The sequence below is a fragment of the Aquila chrysaetos genome, chromosome 12 (assembly GCF_900496995.4).
Source record: "Aquila chrysaetos chrysaetos chromosome 12, bAquChr1.4, whole genome shotgun sequence".
NCBI classification, from domain to species: domain Eukaryota; kingdom Metazoa; phylum Chordata; class Aves; order Accipitriformes; family Accipitridae; genus Aquila; species Aquila chrysaetos.
In genome coordinates, this window is record NC_044015.1 from 7,032,403 (window position 1) to 7,048,266 (window position 15,864).

General features: G+C 59.6%; 1 protein-coding gene across 2 annotated transcripts; it reads right to left on the reverse strand.

Annotated features, from left to right (window-relative positions):
• Nucleotides 1-8,525: 8,525 nt before the first annotated feature.
• Nucleotides 8,526-12,714, reverse strand: CRIP1 (cysteine rich protein 1). 2 transcript variants are annotated; one of them, XM_030033565.2, is made up of 6 exons: nt 12,670-12,713; nt 12,582-12,639; nt 9,560-9,654; nt 9,411-9,468; nt 9,232-9,279; nt 8,526-8,877 (listed from the first exon to the last, which is right to left on the reverse strand). In XM_030033565.2, exons 2-5 carry the CDS (start codon nt 12,619-12,621, stop codon nt 9,239-9,241), a joined length of 234 nt encoding a protein of 77 aa, XP_029889425.1. In that variant the 5' UTR covers nt 12,622-12,639; nt 12,670-12,713; the 3' UTR covers nt 8,526-8,877; nt 9,232-9,238. The 2 variants fall into 2 exon arrangements, with proteins under 2 accessions (XP_029889425.1, XP_029889424.1); XM_030033564.2 differs by having other exon boundaries at nt 12,582-12,714.
• Between the last annotated feature and the right edge of the window lie 3,150 nt (nt 12,715-15,864).

Consider the following 15,864-nt stretch of genomic DNA (forward strand, 5'->3'; position numbering starts at 1 on the left):
GCTTCTCGGCCGACAGGAGAACGCGCGGGTTTGGCAGCAGGGATCGGCTCCGATCCCCGGCTTCCCGCCTTCCTCTCAGCTCAGCGGGGTCCCCAGGCGTATAAACTCTTAACTGAAGCAATCCCGGAGATTAATCCTTGGGGGGTGTGGCGGGGGAGAAACCGTTCTGCCATTTGGGAGATAGCCTGAGTCACGGAGAGAAAAAGCCCACCTCTCGGCTGGGGTTGACATGGCCAAAACCTGGCCCTGAGACGGATTCCCACTGTGGGCAGTACAGTGGGACCACAGCCGGCGCGTGCCGGGGAGACTGGTCTGCTCCACCAGCACAGCAGGGATCCCCCTGTACATAAGACCTGCCCGAAACCTCCACCGATGGTTTCTTGGCCAATTACCTGGTTCATAACCCATTTAATGTGCTATCTATGGACCTATCATGATGCTTTTCCCTTTTTTTTCCCCAACATCTGAACACCATGAAACAACACCTGAAATTCCTTCCAGCTACGGAACAGCCTCTCCCAGCCAAACGGCTGCTCGCAATGAGGAGAGAAATCGCACCGGTCCAACGAGACCTTCGGCAAAGCCCCGCTTGCTAACGTGAACTGCATTTGCACTCTTCCCCTCCGGTTGCTGTCTCTCCTGCCTCCCACCCCTGTGCCGGGGAGCACGGCCCTTTCCGACACCGAGCGCTGCACTAGTGATCTCCCAGCCCCACGGATCCTGGCTGCTGCTCCAGCCAGCCCTGAAAGGACCCCTGGGTGTGAGTTATCCAGGCTTAAGGATTTTTAAAATATCTTCTCTAGCAGCTGTTGTCTCACATCCTCCTTCTTTCCTAATGGCCTGGAAAGCATTTTTCCTTATCCCTCATCCAGCTCTAGCTCAGCAATCTCTATCCGCTTCTTTGCTCTCCTTCCTAACAGGTTTGGCATCTCCATACGGTTCCTTGCCTTTGGTTCCCAACAGCCCATAAAGTCCTTTTTTATTGCCCAGAGCCTTATCAGACCTGGATAATCCTCTGCTGTCTTTGGCATCCTTCTTGGCTTTTCATACCTTGCTGCTATCGGGCGCTGTCTGGTCCCTCCATGACACATCGCTTGTCTGTTTTCCCGTCCCTGCTGCAGTCTCCAGGCAGGAGGACCTTCAGCTGGAGCCAATTTCCTGTGTTTTCTTGACCACTCCATAAACCCTGCTCAAAGCCATCCCTGTCCCCACACACATTCCTCTGTCTAGGCCTTTCCTCCCCAGGGCAGCTGCCTGCTTTACCGCTGCCGAGACAAGGGCTCTCCAGCAGCACTGTGCATGCACCAGTGGGTGGTCCTGCCCATCACCCCCGCTCTAGGCTTCTGTCCCCCGGCCAAGGTGCCAGACCTCAGCCAAGGAGCATCATCACCTGGCATGGAAGCAGCAGCTGGGATGCACACCATCCCAGCACATCGAGACCCCCCGTGCCACCTCTCCATTCCGCTGGCCGGACCAGCCCCATGGCGCCCCAGAGCCGGGCTGGCCGCCCTCCCGGCCGGCGTCCCCTGGTCCCCGGCCCCGCGGCTCCGCCGGCATGCAGCCCCGTGGGCGCAGCTGACACAAGATGCCTGGCGCTGCGGAGGGTTGGCGCCCGGCCACGGGCAAGTCGGACGCCAGGCAGCAAATCCCAGCCTCTCCGGCGCGGCACAGCGTGGCGGGGGCTCAGTCCCGGCATGCGAGGCCCCACTTATCTGCTCTGCCGGCTGCCTGGGCGGTTTTCCCAGGGTGGGAGAAGCCAATGGGAAGGCGATGGTTTCCTGCCGCAGAGATGGACCTTGTGCTGTGGACAGACAAAGGAGGTGATGGTGTGATGGACCTGGCATGCTGTCCCAGCAGGGATGGCGATGCCACCCCACGGGAGCAGAGCCCCTGCCCCGCTGGGTCCCAGCCACCATCACCTCCCCTGTCTGGACCCCCGGCCCCATGGGGACTGACAGATGCAAATGAATAATGACTGGCTGACATCAGCACACCACTCTGATGTCAGAGCGTGCATCTGTGAGGTCGCAGGAGCCCAGCGGAAGCCTTCAAGAGCTTGCCTCGACCCCCCTGGCTGCTCCTCCAGGCCCCCCAGCTCTGCCCAGGCACCGAGGCAGTTTTGGGAAGTGCCAAGCTGCGGGTTGCCCCAGCAGCGAGCGCGGCAGTGGGGACCACAACGGGAAGAGAAGGTCCGGGCGGGTGCTGAGAGGCCAGGGATGCTCCTCCTGGGGAGAGGTCACTGGGCTTCACCCTCTCTCAGTTCCTGGGGCTCACGTGGTATCGCGCAGCCGCCCGTTTTTGGCGCGATGTGTCAGCTGGGGTCATTTCCGTCCCGGGTGACTCAGGCGGGGCCGAGGGTGCCTGTTTGCGCCTGTGCCATGGCAACCTGCTACCGCAGACGGCCCCACTGTTTGTGGCCGTTGCCAGAGATGATGACTGCATCCCATTGCCTCATGCAGATTGTATGCGATAACGGCAATCTCTGCTCGCTCCAGCAGCAGCATGGCTTCCTGATGCCACCTCGGCCCAGCCCTGCCAAGGGGAAGGTGTGAGCTCTCGTCCTGGGAAAACAACCCCTTTGTGCTTTTTTCTTTTTTTTTTTTTAATGCTTTTATCCCCGTAAAGGTGCAGGCAGGAGCCAGCCTGTCTCCCGGCCAGGCCCCAGAGTTGTGCATCGGTGCTTCCCACACTCCTCGGCCAGCTCGGGGCAGCCAGAGCTCCTCTCCGCACGCCTCTCCTCCCCGCAGCAGCGGTGGCCGCTGAGCAGACATCAGAGCAGAGAGCAGCTGCTCTCCCTGCCTGTGCAAGGGAGGCTTTGGGTGGTCGTAGCATTTCACACCCTGAGCAGATCAGGCAGGCTGCACTGTTTCCTATTAAATGTTTCCAGTTCCTTCCCAAAGGCCTCACGGCTCTTTTATGCATGCACTCTCTCCCTCGCTGGGATGCCAGGTTAACCCAAGCAGGAAAAGGCACAGTCTGGCAGCAGGGTGAACATCATGCCAGCAGGAAGGAGCAGAGGAGCACAGGGGCTGTGAACATAGAGCGCCTGCGTAGCAGGGCAGGCCTGCAGTGATGCTCGGCCCCACACCGCCTGGGGAAGGCTCAGGGATCACAGCTGCCGCTGGGCATGGAGCAGCCCCAACATCTGATGATGATGATCCCTTCTGCGCTCATATCTCCATCAGCCGAGCAGCCCTGCCTGGATGGGGAGAGGATGGTGCCTTCCAGACCAGCCACCCTGGGATCTCTGCTGTCGTAGTCTAGCCACCAGCACACTCAGAGCAGCCACATCAGGTTGCAAGTAGGCATCTCCTTGTCAGAGAGCAATGAGCTGCCGCCTGGCACCATCCTCGCTGGTGGCTGCAAGGGGTGCTGATATTACTGGCATGGCCAGCACGCATTTAACACACTGAGTTGGATCACATAACAGTTACAGATCACTGGGTCCCCAAGAGGGACCGTAACAGCTACACAAATACTCTAGTGCAGGTTTTCCTGGACACAGTGAATTATTCAAGGTCAGCTCCCAGCAGTTGGATGCTTAAAATAGGCATTGGCGTTTCGGCCCTCTGATGCAGGGTCTGCACTTTCAGTATGATAAGTGAATTGGGAAGGATTAGAAAAAAAAGATCTGACATCTTGCAATTCTCTGTTCTCAGGAGTTTCACCCTTTCCTTTTTACTTAAATAGCCAAGTTGTTGACGTTCCTCTGCACTGAGGGAAACTCCCTCTGCCCTCTCCCTCTCTGGGTCTTTAACCCAAGACTCACCAAAGAAAGACAGAGGCTTTGGTGTGAAGCTCTTATACCTTGAAAATAACACAAGAGGCATGACAGTAAAATGCAGCTCTAGTGCCTGATGTCAACTTTTCTTCTTGGGCTCCTTGCTGGGGAAAGCCACCCTGGACCTGGCAAGTGTTGCCAGGGCTCTTTGCACCCAGCTCCTCTCCAACACTGGATCGTCAGCACCGGGGACGGGGTGATGGTGGAACAGCCCATCCTCTCCTCTCTCTGCTCCCTGATTAGACCTCAGTCTCCAGTACCATGATTCATGGTCTCGTCCGCTTCTCATTAGGCCCCTGGCCATCTCCCTTACCCAGAGCCCCTCTGCCCTCAGTATCTTCAGCCGCTTCAGTATTTGCTGGGGATGTTGTTCCCCATCAGGAATGAGGTTTGACCCCCTCTTTGCCACCTCTGCAAATCTGTTTCCGCTGGTGGGATGGGGCTTCCCCAACCCGCTGCTTTGCAGAGCTGGGCCAGGAAGTCTCAGCTCACCACACAAGCTTGCAGAGCTCCTGCTGCCTGACATCAGCTGCACGGTCCCTCTTACCATTGCCTGGATAAGAAGGCAGATTTCTGAGGTGTTAGAAGATGGGCAGACACTTTCTTGACCTAAAAGATATGAGAGCTCTTTGAGCTTAACACAAATCAGCCTTAAAAATATCTGAAGTGGTGGTCAGCTGGGTACCACCCAGTTACAGACCAGCTTCATCCCCTTGAGCCCCACGAAGTAAAGAGCAGGAATCCCTGCAGCCACGCTCCCCTGCCCTGCCTGCACCCTGCCTGCACCCTGCCTGTCCCTGAAGAGGACGCAGCTTTATTTGCAGGAGCACACCGGCAGGGAAATAAACCTCTGGCCACCCCACAGCAGGTGCCTGGCCTCACCTGCGCAGCAAGGGCTGCTGTGCCCCCAAGGGGCTGGAGCCTGCACAGATGAGACATAAAATCACTGCTCCAGAGGTGTTGCATCAGTGTCCCCATCAGAGCTGGCTGGGGAGGGTCAGTGGCCCCACTAGCGTCTCAGTGAGGCGGCATTGAACCAGACCCCCCGGCTCCCCAGCATATGTTAGCCCAGATGTGAGCTGCAGCTGGCTCCCGCAGCCACGCTGGCAGGACACAGCCCTGTCCCCAGGCTGCTGCTTTCGCTAAGGACAGCCCTAGGGAGCGATGCTGAGGGCAGCACCCTGCTGTAAGGCTTCCAACCTAAGCCGTCCCCCTTGTCACCTCTGGGCTCAGGGACACATCTGTCCCCTGCTTTGGATTAAGGTCTGTCCCATCTGTGCTGGGAGGAAGACACAGGGCCAGGCGACCCACACCAGCCCCTCCTGCCTGCACGCTGCCTTCACTGGGGGCTGAAGCAACACCCCCACCTCTTACAGATCAGCTAAAGGACCCCCCAGCCCCCCTTCTGCCTCCCTCTCCTTTTTTCTTCTGTACAGAAAGCCGCAGAGCCGGGGTGGGGAACAGCAGCAGTTTAGTTTCTGAACCCGTCCTGTTTCCTGTCCCTTGCCAAAACCTCTTCTGCTTCCCTACCCAGGGTGTTGGGGCTCGCCCACACCCAGCTGCCAGAGGAATGGGTGATGTTGTTTGGTTTTATTGTCACAGTGATATAGTGTTTATAGCAACCATCACCGCATAATCCACAAAGTTCACTGATCTCAGCCCAAGCTTCCAAAATAATGGCAGAGGAAGCACAGCTCCTTCCGGAGTCAGCAATGGTGGTGTTTCACGTCACCAAGGCACGGGGCCTTCGTGCTGGGCATCACCAGGCTGGAGATCACCCAACACCTTTTGCTGTCCCAGATGGGCACCTTGGGGCTCCGTGCCCTGACCCCACCTGCGATGGCAACGATATCCCTGTGGCTGCTGGCTGGTGACCAGGTGGGACACGGGAGCTGCCAGCCACCTCCCAAGGGTCTCCTCTCTGCCTCAAGAGCGGTGGGAGCAGCTGGTGGGGCATGCTGAGCCAGCATCCCTTGGCTGCTCCCCCCCAAAAGCTGGGATTTGCCCTGAGCATCCTGCTCTCAGCATCTCCTCTGTTGCAGGAGTAGCACAGCCAGGGCACCGCCGCACTGGGAGGGAAGGGACCGTCTCTGCCCGTCCCCAGGTCCTGCTGGGGCTCAGAGCTGAGAGCACCACAGACAAGTTGCGCTGGAAGCCACACTGCTGCCTGTCTGCGCAGATCATGCTCCAGGCCACGCAGATTTACTCTTAAATGGAGAAAAGATTGTGTCTGCTGACAGCCCACCTCCCCGGCGCGCCGGCCGCTGCTGAGCCTCACTGCGCATCAGAGGGGAGAGCCTGGCTCGGGCACGGATTTCCTATCCAAATGCAATACAGCTGTTTCTGCTTCCTCTCCAAAGACCGAAGCGAGTTTTAAAAAAATCAATTTATCATGTATTTTCTTTGACCAAGGCTCCTTGAGGATGTGACCTGCTCCTGAACTGCCCAACCTCACGGCATCAAGGCTGGAGCAGGCAGACAGCTTGACTCGTACAAACAAGCACAGCACTCAGAGAGGAGTATCCTGACAGCTATCTGGGGCTAAACGCCATCTCAGTGGGAGTGCCTATTGCAGGGCAGGCAGAGAAATAGGATGCTCAGAGCTATTTGGGAATTAATACCCAAGGGCTTGTCCCCAGAGCTTGCTTGAGGGACCCTCAGTTTTTAAACCCCACCACGCGCAGCACAGAGTGAGGCAGCTGCGGGATCAGGTTTAGCTTCTTTGCAGGTTTCCTGAGGCTGCGCAGACCTTGCACAGTTCCTGCATCCCTCCATGCACCCAGGGCGGGGAGAGCTGTCCCCAGCCACCACACCTACACTGCAAATCGCAAATCGGTGGCAGGGACCGAAGCAAACAGCAGCCCCGGGCAGCACACTGCAAACAGCAACTTGCTGCCTGCTGCCCCAGCTGCGGCCGCTGCCCACGGAAAGGGCTTTCAGCTGGAGGGCTGGATCACCCCAGTCTCTCCCCAGGCAGCACTTATTTTTCGATACCTCTCATTGGTTCCCTGCTCATCCCTTCCAGCCTGGCCCCTTGCACCTGGAATTGGCTGCTCCTGAAAAGTTTTAGTGCAGGTCCCTGTTGGGAAAGACCAGGAGCCCAATTCATGGGTCCCTTTCCCAGCTGGACTCACTTACACAAGCCCAGAGGATGAGGAGGCTTGTGTTTGCCATTATCTTTAATGCTGAGGGTAAACACTATCTCACTGGCACACTCAAGGCTGCCGAGATTATATCACTAGGTTGCTTTGAAGCCCCATTCACAGAGGAAAGCCACATCCCAGTGCCCCAGGGGTGGGCTGGGTGCCAGCGGTGGTGCAGAGCAGGACCGTGTCTCACTGACCGGGAGCTGTGGGTGCTGGCACCCCCGGAAGGCTGCTGGCAAGGGCAGCGGTGCGAGTGGGAGGGCAAGGGGGGCCTACAAGCCCTGGCTGGCTGGGAGACGTGGTAGTGGCTGAACAGCAATAGCCAGGGTTTGCCTTTGACACAGATGCCCGTGTTTGTTGTGCTAACTGGGTGGGAGGCAAGGCAGTGCCCACTGGTCAAGTTTGTCCCACCGAAGCACACCTAGTGGGTGCAGAGCCTTTTGGCATCAAGCACATGGGAAGTTTTAAGATGCTTATCAGATCAGGCTGCTTTTGACACCGAAGATTTTGACATTGGACATGTACCTCTGACCCCTGAGGGTTTTGGCCAAGTCCCAGGAAGGCTGGTGTGACAGTAAGATGCAGAGCAGTCTCTAAGGAAATGCATGCATAAAATGTAGACAAAAATATCCCAGTGTGTTATGAAGTATCTCTGAATATGTAAATGGGGTGGTTCAGGTTAGGGAAAGACATGGTTAAGAAACCATTTTAGAAACATCCCTCAAGTCGACATCTTTTACATCTGTCAGTGCTGTTCTTCCAACAGGGCAAAGAGGTTGAAATACAAAAGAGCAAAGTGCTTGCGAGCCAACTCTTGCTTTGTAATACTGCACCTTTGCTTTCCCTACCAAGGGAGGCTGGCTCTGCCTTGCCCATAACCTCTGCCTTATTTGGCCTTTTCGTATGGCTGCTCAGAGCAAAAGCAGCAAACACGAGGTTTTCCTGATGCGACAGTCAGCCGCTTCCCAGCAAGACACGTCTCTGCCCCAGTCGAGGGCTGCAAAGTGCCATCTCAGATCCAGGAGCAAAGAGCTGGGGGCTGCTCACGGGCATGGCTTTCCAGCAGGCACTGCCAGACGCTGGGACATGGCCAGGAAGCTGTTGAGTGCCGCAGAGACCTCAGGTCAGCAGTCTCAGACCCTTGTCCAGCAGCACTGCGTGCCTCTGCTTTAATCCTGTGACAGCCGCAAGCAACAAGAGGTGGCTCACGGCGGGAGCCACCACACTCTAGGCTTCTGCAAATGTCACGACACAGATCCAGTGAGGCCGTGGGTGAGGTAAGACCTTCCCCCTGAGCCCAGGGAAACCCCAACCCTGGACAAGCACCGGCACAACACCCACCACCCCTTCCCTTGGGGCACGCTCGGCCCCAGTGCCCACAGAACCCGGGGGCTGCTCTCACCCCCGAGGACTCAGGCAGCCCCTGGGGTGGGCAGCCAAAGGCAGGACCCCACACACGCCGGGAGCAAAAGCACACGGAGCCGTCACATGGGGTGGGGCTCGATCCAGCGGCCACGTGAGGTCCTTAAACGAGCGGCAAGCACTTTGCAAGCAAGTCCCGTGGGACCCCTGTTAGAGAGTACAGCTGCTACATGGGGGAAGCATCTTTCGGTCTGGGTTTATTAAAGACTGAAAATACAACTGTGGCCCCAGCCACGAGAGTTGGGTGCCAGAAGCAGAGCTGGGTTTTAGCTGGAAGGGTGCGGTCTCCTCTCCAGGCGGCCTTCAGCAATACCGGCCAAATTTCCTATCCGGCAGGGCGTCCCAACGCCCCCACCCTGGCAGCGCTCCATCTGGAGCAGAGTCCCTCTCCACACCAGCCCCAGCCTTGGTTACCTATTGCTTTTAACGTGCTAGTCTAGTACAGAGTGAATTAAAAACAAAAATGCATGTCTGTCGCAGTGCGTTTATGCTGTCTTCGGGCCGTGCTGGGAACCCTGGCCGTCAGACCTGGAGAGGGATGGAAGAGAGGGGTGGATGAAGTCAGGCTGGGCTGGGAGCAGAGACATCCCAGGGACAACGGTGCTCCGGGACAGAGCCCATCTTTGCCGACAGGCCACAAAACAAAAGCCTTTGGCGTCCGCTGCCGGAGCTAAGCGGGTGCTGACGGTCACTTGGGGCTGGTGGAGAGGAGGAGCCGGCACCCAGCAGGTTGCTCCCGAGCACCGGCGCGAGGGTTGGGAGTCACAGCCACCCGGAGGGATGCCGCGGCGCGCCTGCCTTCCCCGCTTCCCTGGCGGGGGACAGCCCCAGCCAGCCCATGGAGCTGGAGGCAGGAGGGGAGCTCCGAGGGGAGGCACCAACCTGAGGTTTACTTGAACGTGTGGCTCTCAGCTCCTCCCCGGCCGAACCCTGGAAGAGAGACAGAGCAGGGTGAGCATTGTCAGGGACAGTGAGCGCACTGAGGGACGCACCTCACTGGGAAACGGGGGCCCCGAGCCCCCTTCCTCTCCCTCCCATTACCCCAGCCACAGCAGCCCTACCTTTGGGCCCAAACAAGGCAGCATAGCAGGGGTGGTTGCAGTACGGCTTGCCATCGTGCTGCAGGGAGAGAGAAAGAGCATCAGCCCTGACCACCCTTCAGCTCCATCTCTCCCCATCCCACAGGGACCTCTTGGGCAGCAAACCTCACCTCTGCATGGCCTCCAGACGTCAGGGTCTTGTTACACTTCTCGCATCTCAAGCAGGGCCGGTGCCAGTCCTTCCCCAGAGAAGTCACCTTCTCAGCTGCCACGGAGAGGAGATGGATTAGTTAAGGCACCGAACAAGCGCAACAAGTCGGTTTTGGCAGGTTGGCCTCCCTGTCATCAACCCTAGGAAGGACATTTTGGGGCATTTTCTCAAGTCTATTTGTCTGGGACAGAGGGCACCGTGTTTCAAACCCAAGTGCTCGCTGTGCGCACACATCACCATGCACCTCCAGGTACCTGGATCCGAAACAGTAGTACCATGCCCAGAGTGAACATCACTGCATCCATGCGGATGGACTGACTTCTATCCAACTTCCAAAGATTTGGGGATCTCCCCCCTTCCAACATCAGCCTGCAAGGGGAGGAATTTCTCCCCAGCCAGCTGGAGCCCAGGCAATCACTAGAGTTGGCAGGGGCAAAGGGGGAATGCTGGCGAGGACTGGGGAGGCAAAGCCATCGTCACGCCGTGCCAACGCAAATCAGTCCCCTCCAGCCACCAGCACTCTGGCCACAGCTCCAATTCTGCATGCACCATGGCAAACTAGAGAGGGGCTGGAGCTTGGCTGAGTTTCAGGCGGCTGCGGGGGGGAACAACATGCTGTTTGCTGGAGCCAGGACATGTTTACAGAGAGAGGGGGGAACACAGGGTGGCTTTTAGTTGTGGCACAGCGGGGGAGGAGGGTATTTTCTGCAGACACATGTGCTCTTTATATTGGCAGCTGCACTCCTGGAGATTTAAGTGACAAAGCAGAGCTTTCCACAGGAACCCTGCCAGAGCCAGGTCTGAGTACTCTCCCCATGCCTGCAAAAGGAGGTCGAGCAATGGGACTGAGCCACTGCTGGCAGCGCGTGCCCCGGGGGGGCCTCGGCAGCTCGCAGTGCCTCTTCTTTGGAGCCCAAATAAGCCCACAACAGCTTACACAAGGAGCGAGCCGGCGGCTGCAGAGGTGGCAGCGGGGGCAGCACCCAAATGTCACGAGGCAGCCCCGCTGCCATCCCCCAGTGGCACAAAGAGCCTCCTGTGCCCGCAGCCTGGTGGGGGCCACAGCGTCCTCCCCCGGGGCAGCTCCAGGAGCCCAAGCCTGGCCTGCGGCAGGGCCCTCCCATCACAGGGTTTCTGGAAAGAGCTCAGCCTCACCACCTCTTGCACAAACATTTGCACCAATGCTTGGGCAGGAGCTCTGCCAAGGCTCGCTGCAACAGGGCCCCCCTGGCTCTCAGCCACACAGGTGAGATTTCCGTGGAAAGCTGGTGGTGGCCCTGCAAACCCCATCATCCCCATGATCCCTCTTGGCATCATCTCCTCCTCACCCCCATGCTCTACAAACAGGATTTGGCCAAAAGCAGCCCGAGGCATGCCTGAGCAGGACCGCCAGGCTCTGAGAGCCCAGGGTGCCCTGGAGCAGGGCTTGCTCAGCCTCAGCACTTCTTATCTCCAGAGACAGAAATCAAGCAGCGAGCTCTGTTCTCCAGCAGCTTTTCAACCTTCCTCAGCCCCTGCATCAACAGAGATGGTTTCATAAGAGCAGCCTGATAAGCACAGGGCCAAACCCCTCCTTGGTCAAATGGCCCCGTCCTGGCGCCTCTGCGGCCGCACCTGCGAGCACGGCAAACCGAGCTCACACCAACTGGGATCAAAGCAGATCCGCAGGGACACAGGAAAGGCAGACAATGACACCAGCCCCTTGGTAGCTCCTGGTATCAATCCGCGTGGGTAAATGAGGTACCCCAGGACCCTTGGCTGCAGCGGGGAGTCACAAACTGTATTGTGCCAAAACCCCAGCTCAAAGCCCAGCTGCAAGCAGTGAGTTCAAGTTTAGGCAGAGATGTTCCCCAATCGCCAGAGCCACATCCCCAGCCAGCAGCCCTCCAGACAGCACCCGTGCCAGCCCCAGCACACCTCCCCAGGGTGGGCATCACTAAAACGGATACGGCTGTTTGGCAGGGAGAGCAGCCCCTGTGTTTGAGCCTCCGATTTCTTGGGCAGAGCAGAAGTAGAAGTTGGGGCACACACACAAGCAGAGCAGAAATAAGGCAGCGAGCGCAGAAGTCAGTGACGGCACTCGGGCCTCAGATCCCTCACCCGTAGTAAATTAAAAAGTGGGGAGTGCGTATAAGCTGCTCCCAGCAAACCCCCTCAACGTCAGGTAAACCAGGGAAGTGGGGAGGTCTGGCAGCTGGAACCTGCCTGCTCCAGCAGCTGCTGCCAGCTGGGTGAGAGGCTCAAACCCCCCCAGATATTCTCAGGCAGGACAGCAGGACCACGGCACCAGAAGAGGCAGGAACCTGAAGCTTCAGCACCCCGGCTCAGAGAGAGGACATCTGCCTGAAGCCGAGCAGCAGACAGCAGCCCAACAAAGCTTGTGGCTAGCCTGCAATGGCGGCTTAAAAATAACATCCCAGGGCTGTCATCTTGCTGTGCTGAACCACACAGGACAACATGCGGGCAACCCACTGACCCAGGAACATGCCCCAGGGCAGGATTTGCCCTTGGGAAGGCGCTTGCTTGCCCACCCAGGCTTTCAGAGCAGCGGGTTGCACCAGCCAGGCCTTTGGGCTCCAAACTGGCACGGGGCGATGCTGGGAAGGAAATAGGGCTGAGCTCCCATGGTGTGCCGTGGCCCCGTCTGCAGGCCGGCGGTACCCACCGCAGCCCGCACCCCGCAGCGAGGCACCTCCTTGGGTGGATTTATAGGGCCACCCACCCAGGGAACCCCGGGGACCCACAGCGTAGGGCTTGCGCAACGTTGGGGCGCCCCAAGAATTTGCATTGCTGGGGCACGCAACATGGGGGCACCCAGGACCCGCGGCGCTGGGGTGCACAGGGACCTGTAAGCACCGGGGTGCCCCGGGGACCTGAAGTTCGGCGGGGTGCAGCACCGGGGCACCCCGGCTTAAGCAGCCCGACAGCTCTGCGGTCCCCGCGGGCTGGGGGCGGCCGGGGAGGGAGCGGGAAGCCCTTACCGAAGTAGACCTCCTTCTGGCAGCGGGGGCACTTGGGCATGGTGTCGGCTCGGCTCGGCTGGGGTCGGCTCGGCTCGGCTCGGTTCGGTTCGGTTCGGCTCGGCTCGGCTCGCCGCTCGCTGTGGGATGCTCCGCGCCGGCCCCGCCGGAGTCACTGCCCCGCCGCCCCGCCCCGCCCCGCCCAGATGTGCGGCCCCGCCCGCAGCTGGAGGCAGCCGCCCGGGGCACAGCCCTGCCGGGGCTCCCAGGACGGGGGCCCTGCACCCCTTGCATCCCGCAGGCCTTGCAGCCCTACACCCCCTGCGCCCCACAGCCCTTTCGCCCTTTGCCTCCTGCAGCCCTACACCAGTTGCACCCTCGCACCCCTACATCCACTGTGCCCCACACCCCCTGCACGCCCCCCACTCTGCAGCCCTGCCCCCTCTGCACCCCTAGTCGCCGCACCCTGGCTCCCTGCCCGCGCTTCTGCTGTGCGGGTGGCCGAGAGCCCCGCTCGGAGCGAGGCTGGAGGTGCGATCGGCATCTGTCAATTAACCACGCTCCCAGATAAAGATTCATGGGGTGCTGACCACCAGGGCTCGCCCCCCTCCGAGCACGGATCTGTTTCTGCCGAGGCAGTGTAAAAGTCAACCCTCGGGCAGCGTCTCCCTCCTGCGGGGAAGTTTGGGGTACGAGATGAAGCGGGATGGAGCAATAACCCACTCTTGCAGGACCTCGGGAATGGTGTGGGTGCGGGACAGGGCTCTGCTCACCACAGAGAGCCAGCCCATCTGCATTACTGACTGTTGTCATTTTATTAGGAGCGAGGACTTGCTGTTCCTTTGAGCTTGGCTGCGAAGGAAATGAAAAGCCTATCCAAAGGTCTGTTTTGCATGAAACAATCCTCCCCAGGGCATGTTGCTGTGCTGCAAAGGTCATGAAGGCTTGTGAAACCCAGCGCCAGGACGCCTAGTGTCTGCCTTCCGAAATGCAGGGCACCCCTCGCCCTCCCGCCGGCACAAAGAGGGCCCTGTTGACAGTGGAGCCCACCCGTGGGTGCAGAAGGAGAAGCGGCAAGTTGTGCCTGGAGGCGCAGTTCATGGCTCAGCTGGAATTGCTTTACGACCCAGCCTGGCTCCAGCCTCCCTTTGCAGCCAGAGCCCTTGTCCCGCTGATGCTCCCAGCTGCTGCCCGTGGCCCTGGGCTCACCCCTGCCAGCCGGCAGCCCCACCGCAGGCTGGGGAGCCCCTCTGGCACGCTGCTGCAAGGCCATTGCTGGGCTCAGCAGCGTGGTCAGCAGCCCGCACTGGCAGGGACGTCGCTGGGAAGCCCGCTCCCGGCTAAGGCATGAGTCACGCTGAGACAGTGTCTTACAGCATGGGAGGAGAGCTGTGTCCTGCAAGGGCCGCTGCCTCCACCCTGCCTGCTCCCTGTCCTTCCCACCCCGAGACACCACACACATGCAAACACCATATTTCAGCCACGCCATGTCCCCCTGCACCGAGCCGCAGCACCCCATGAGCGCCTGGCTGCATTGCCTGGGCCAGGACCCCCTCCCTGCACCATGCGGGGTACAGCCGGCATCCTGATGAAATATGGGGGACAGGGCATGTCCTCTACCCTCTCTGGTGGCCCTGCTTCCCCTCCCACACAGTGCCAGGCTGCTTTGAGGCCACTGCCCCACTAGGACAGCTGTCTTCAGCTGCGCTCCCTTTTAAGGCAGGTTTTTTGCCGGCGGGCAGCTGAAAACTGGCCTCTCGCAGGTCTCCTCCAGCTGGCCCAGCCCTGCGGCCAGTCCCCATGGACCGCTCAGCCTGCAGCGGGAACACAAGTGTCCCGGCCACGGCAGCCCGTGCCCCCACGCGGCACCGCACACCAACTGACCCGGCTAAAGCAGAGCCCAGCCGCCCCCTCCCCTCGGTTCCCCCATGCACTTACTGGAGACTGTTCACACAACAAAGCGGGCACAAAACCGGCAGCAGCTCTCACAAAGCAGGCACCACCAAGCCGCACGCTGCTTTCTGTCAGCCCTGCCCGCATGGGGCTTTACACCCGGCAGACATCTCCCCAGCCTCCTGATTTAGCCTGGCCAGCCCTGCTGCGGGGGTGTGTACGCCTTGGGCTACCCCCAGCCTGCTTTCCAAAGGGGTGAGCCGAAGCACAGAGTCAGCGCATGGTGTGCCATGCACACCTATGGGAATTAAAGCAAGCCAGTCTCGGGGTGAAGGTTGCCGTGGGTCAGTAGCCCCAGTTTCTATGCCCTACCGTGGCTGTGCATGCATCCTGCTCATCGCCACTGCCCTGCTCTCATCCCATCCATCAGTGGGCACGCACGGCAGCAGGGCAGCACAGCAAAGCCATCTGGCGGAGAGGGAGGAAGGGCTGCAGGCGCTCCCGGAGCACGGCAGCACCTTGGGAGCCCGCGGGATATGGCCTCTTGCTCGTTTTACAGGGAGCAAGTCCATAAACACTCCTAATGCTGGTGTGTGAAACCCATCAGCGCGTCGTAGCGGGGCAATAAACCGAGCCCTTGCCGGCCCGTGCTGGAGGGAGCTGGCTGGAAACGCTGCGGCAGCCCGACATTTGGGGTCACCGCTCCTCCTCCTGTCCAGGGTCCTCCCCGGGAGCCAAAACCATGCCATGACTGTCTGCAAGCTGTTTTGGAGCAGCAGCGAGCAGCAGCCAGCTCGTCCCTCTGCAGCGGGACGCTGCCCACGGCACCGTGCCCACAGACACGGGCAAGGGCAGGCAGCGGGCAAGCTCTGGTGCTGGGCAGAGACGGCTCCAGGGAGCAGCAGGAGAGGGGCAGGGGTGGTGTTTTCAGCAAAGCCAGGTCCCAGCCCGAGCACCGCTTCAAAGCAAGGTTCATAGCCTGCCAGGGAAACAACCCGGCCAACACCAACAGAGAACAGCCTCCTCAGCAAACCACAGCATTATCTTATCTGAAGACCTTGTTCCAGCTAATTTAACCATTAGAGCAGAGCACGCCTCAGCTGTGCCCTCTGTTAGGAATCTGTGGGTGAGGCTCCATCCCAGAGCATCAGGCGCCCACGCTCCCCGATGGCATAGCAACCGTCCTCGGAAAAACCTGGGCTGTCCCTTTTGTTTGTTTGGGTGGCGTTGTTATGGCCGGGGTCCCCTCCCCGGTCCCTTAGCGAGCGCCGGCAAGAGCCAGCACCAGCTCCCTAGGTCTGTCTGTGGCATACTTTATGCAAGGTCCTCGAAGCCCCCAAGGGCCCCCCAAAAGTTTCCTGAGCTCTAGGGGCAGGGTTGCAAGGCGAGAGCTCCTGGGCATGCCAGAGCT

Excerpts from the sequence above, each read along its gene's own strand:
- CRIP1 (XM_030033564.2), bottom strand. The coding sequence starts at position 12,621 with ATGCCCAAGTGCCCCCGCTGCCAGAAGGAGGTCTACTTCG. Across the intron at positions 9,655-12,581 it reads CCAGAAGGAGGTCTACTTCG|CTGAGAAGGTGACTTCTCTG; the intron begins GTAAGGGCTTCC and ends TCTCCGTGGCAG. Across the intron at positions 9,280-9,410 it reads TGCCTTGTTTGGGCCCAAAG|GGTTCGGCCGGGGAGGAGCT; the intron begins GTAGGGCTGCTG and ends TCTCTCTTCCAG.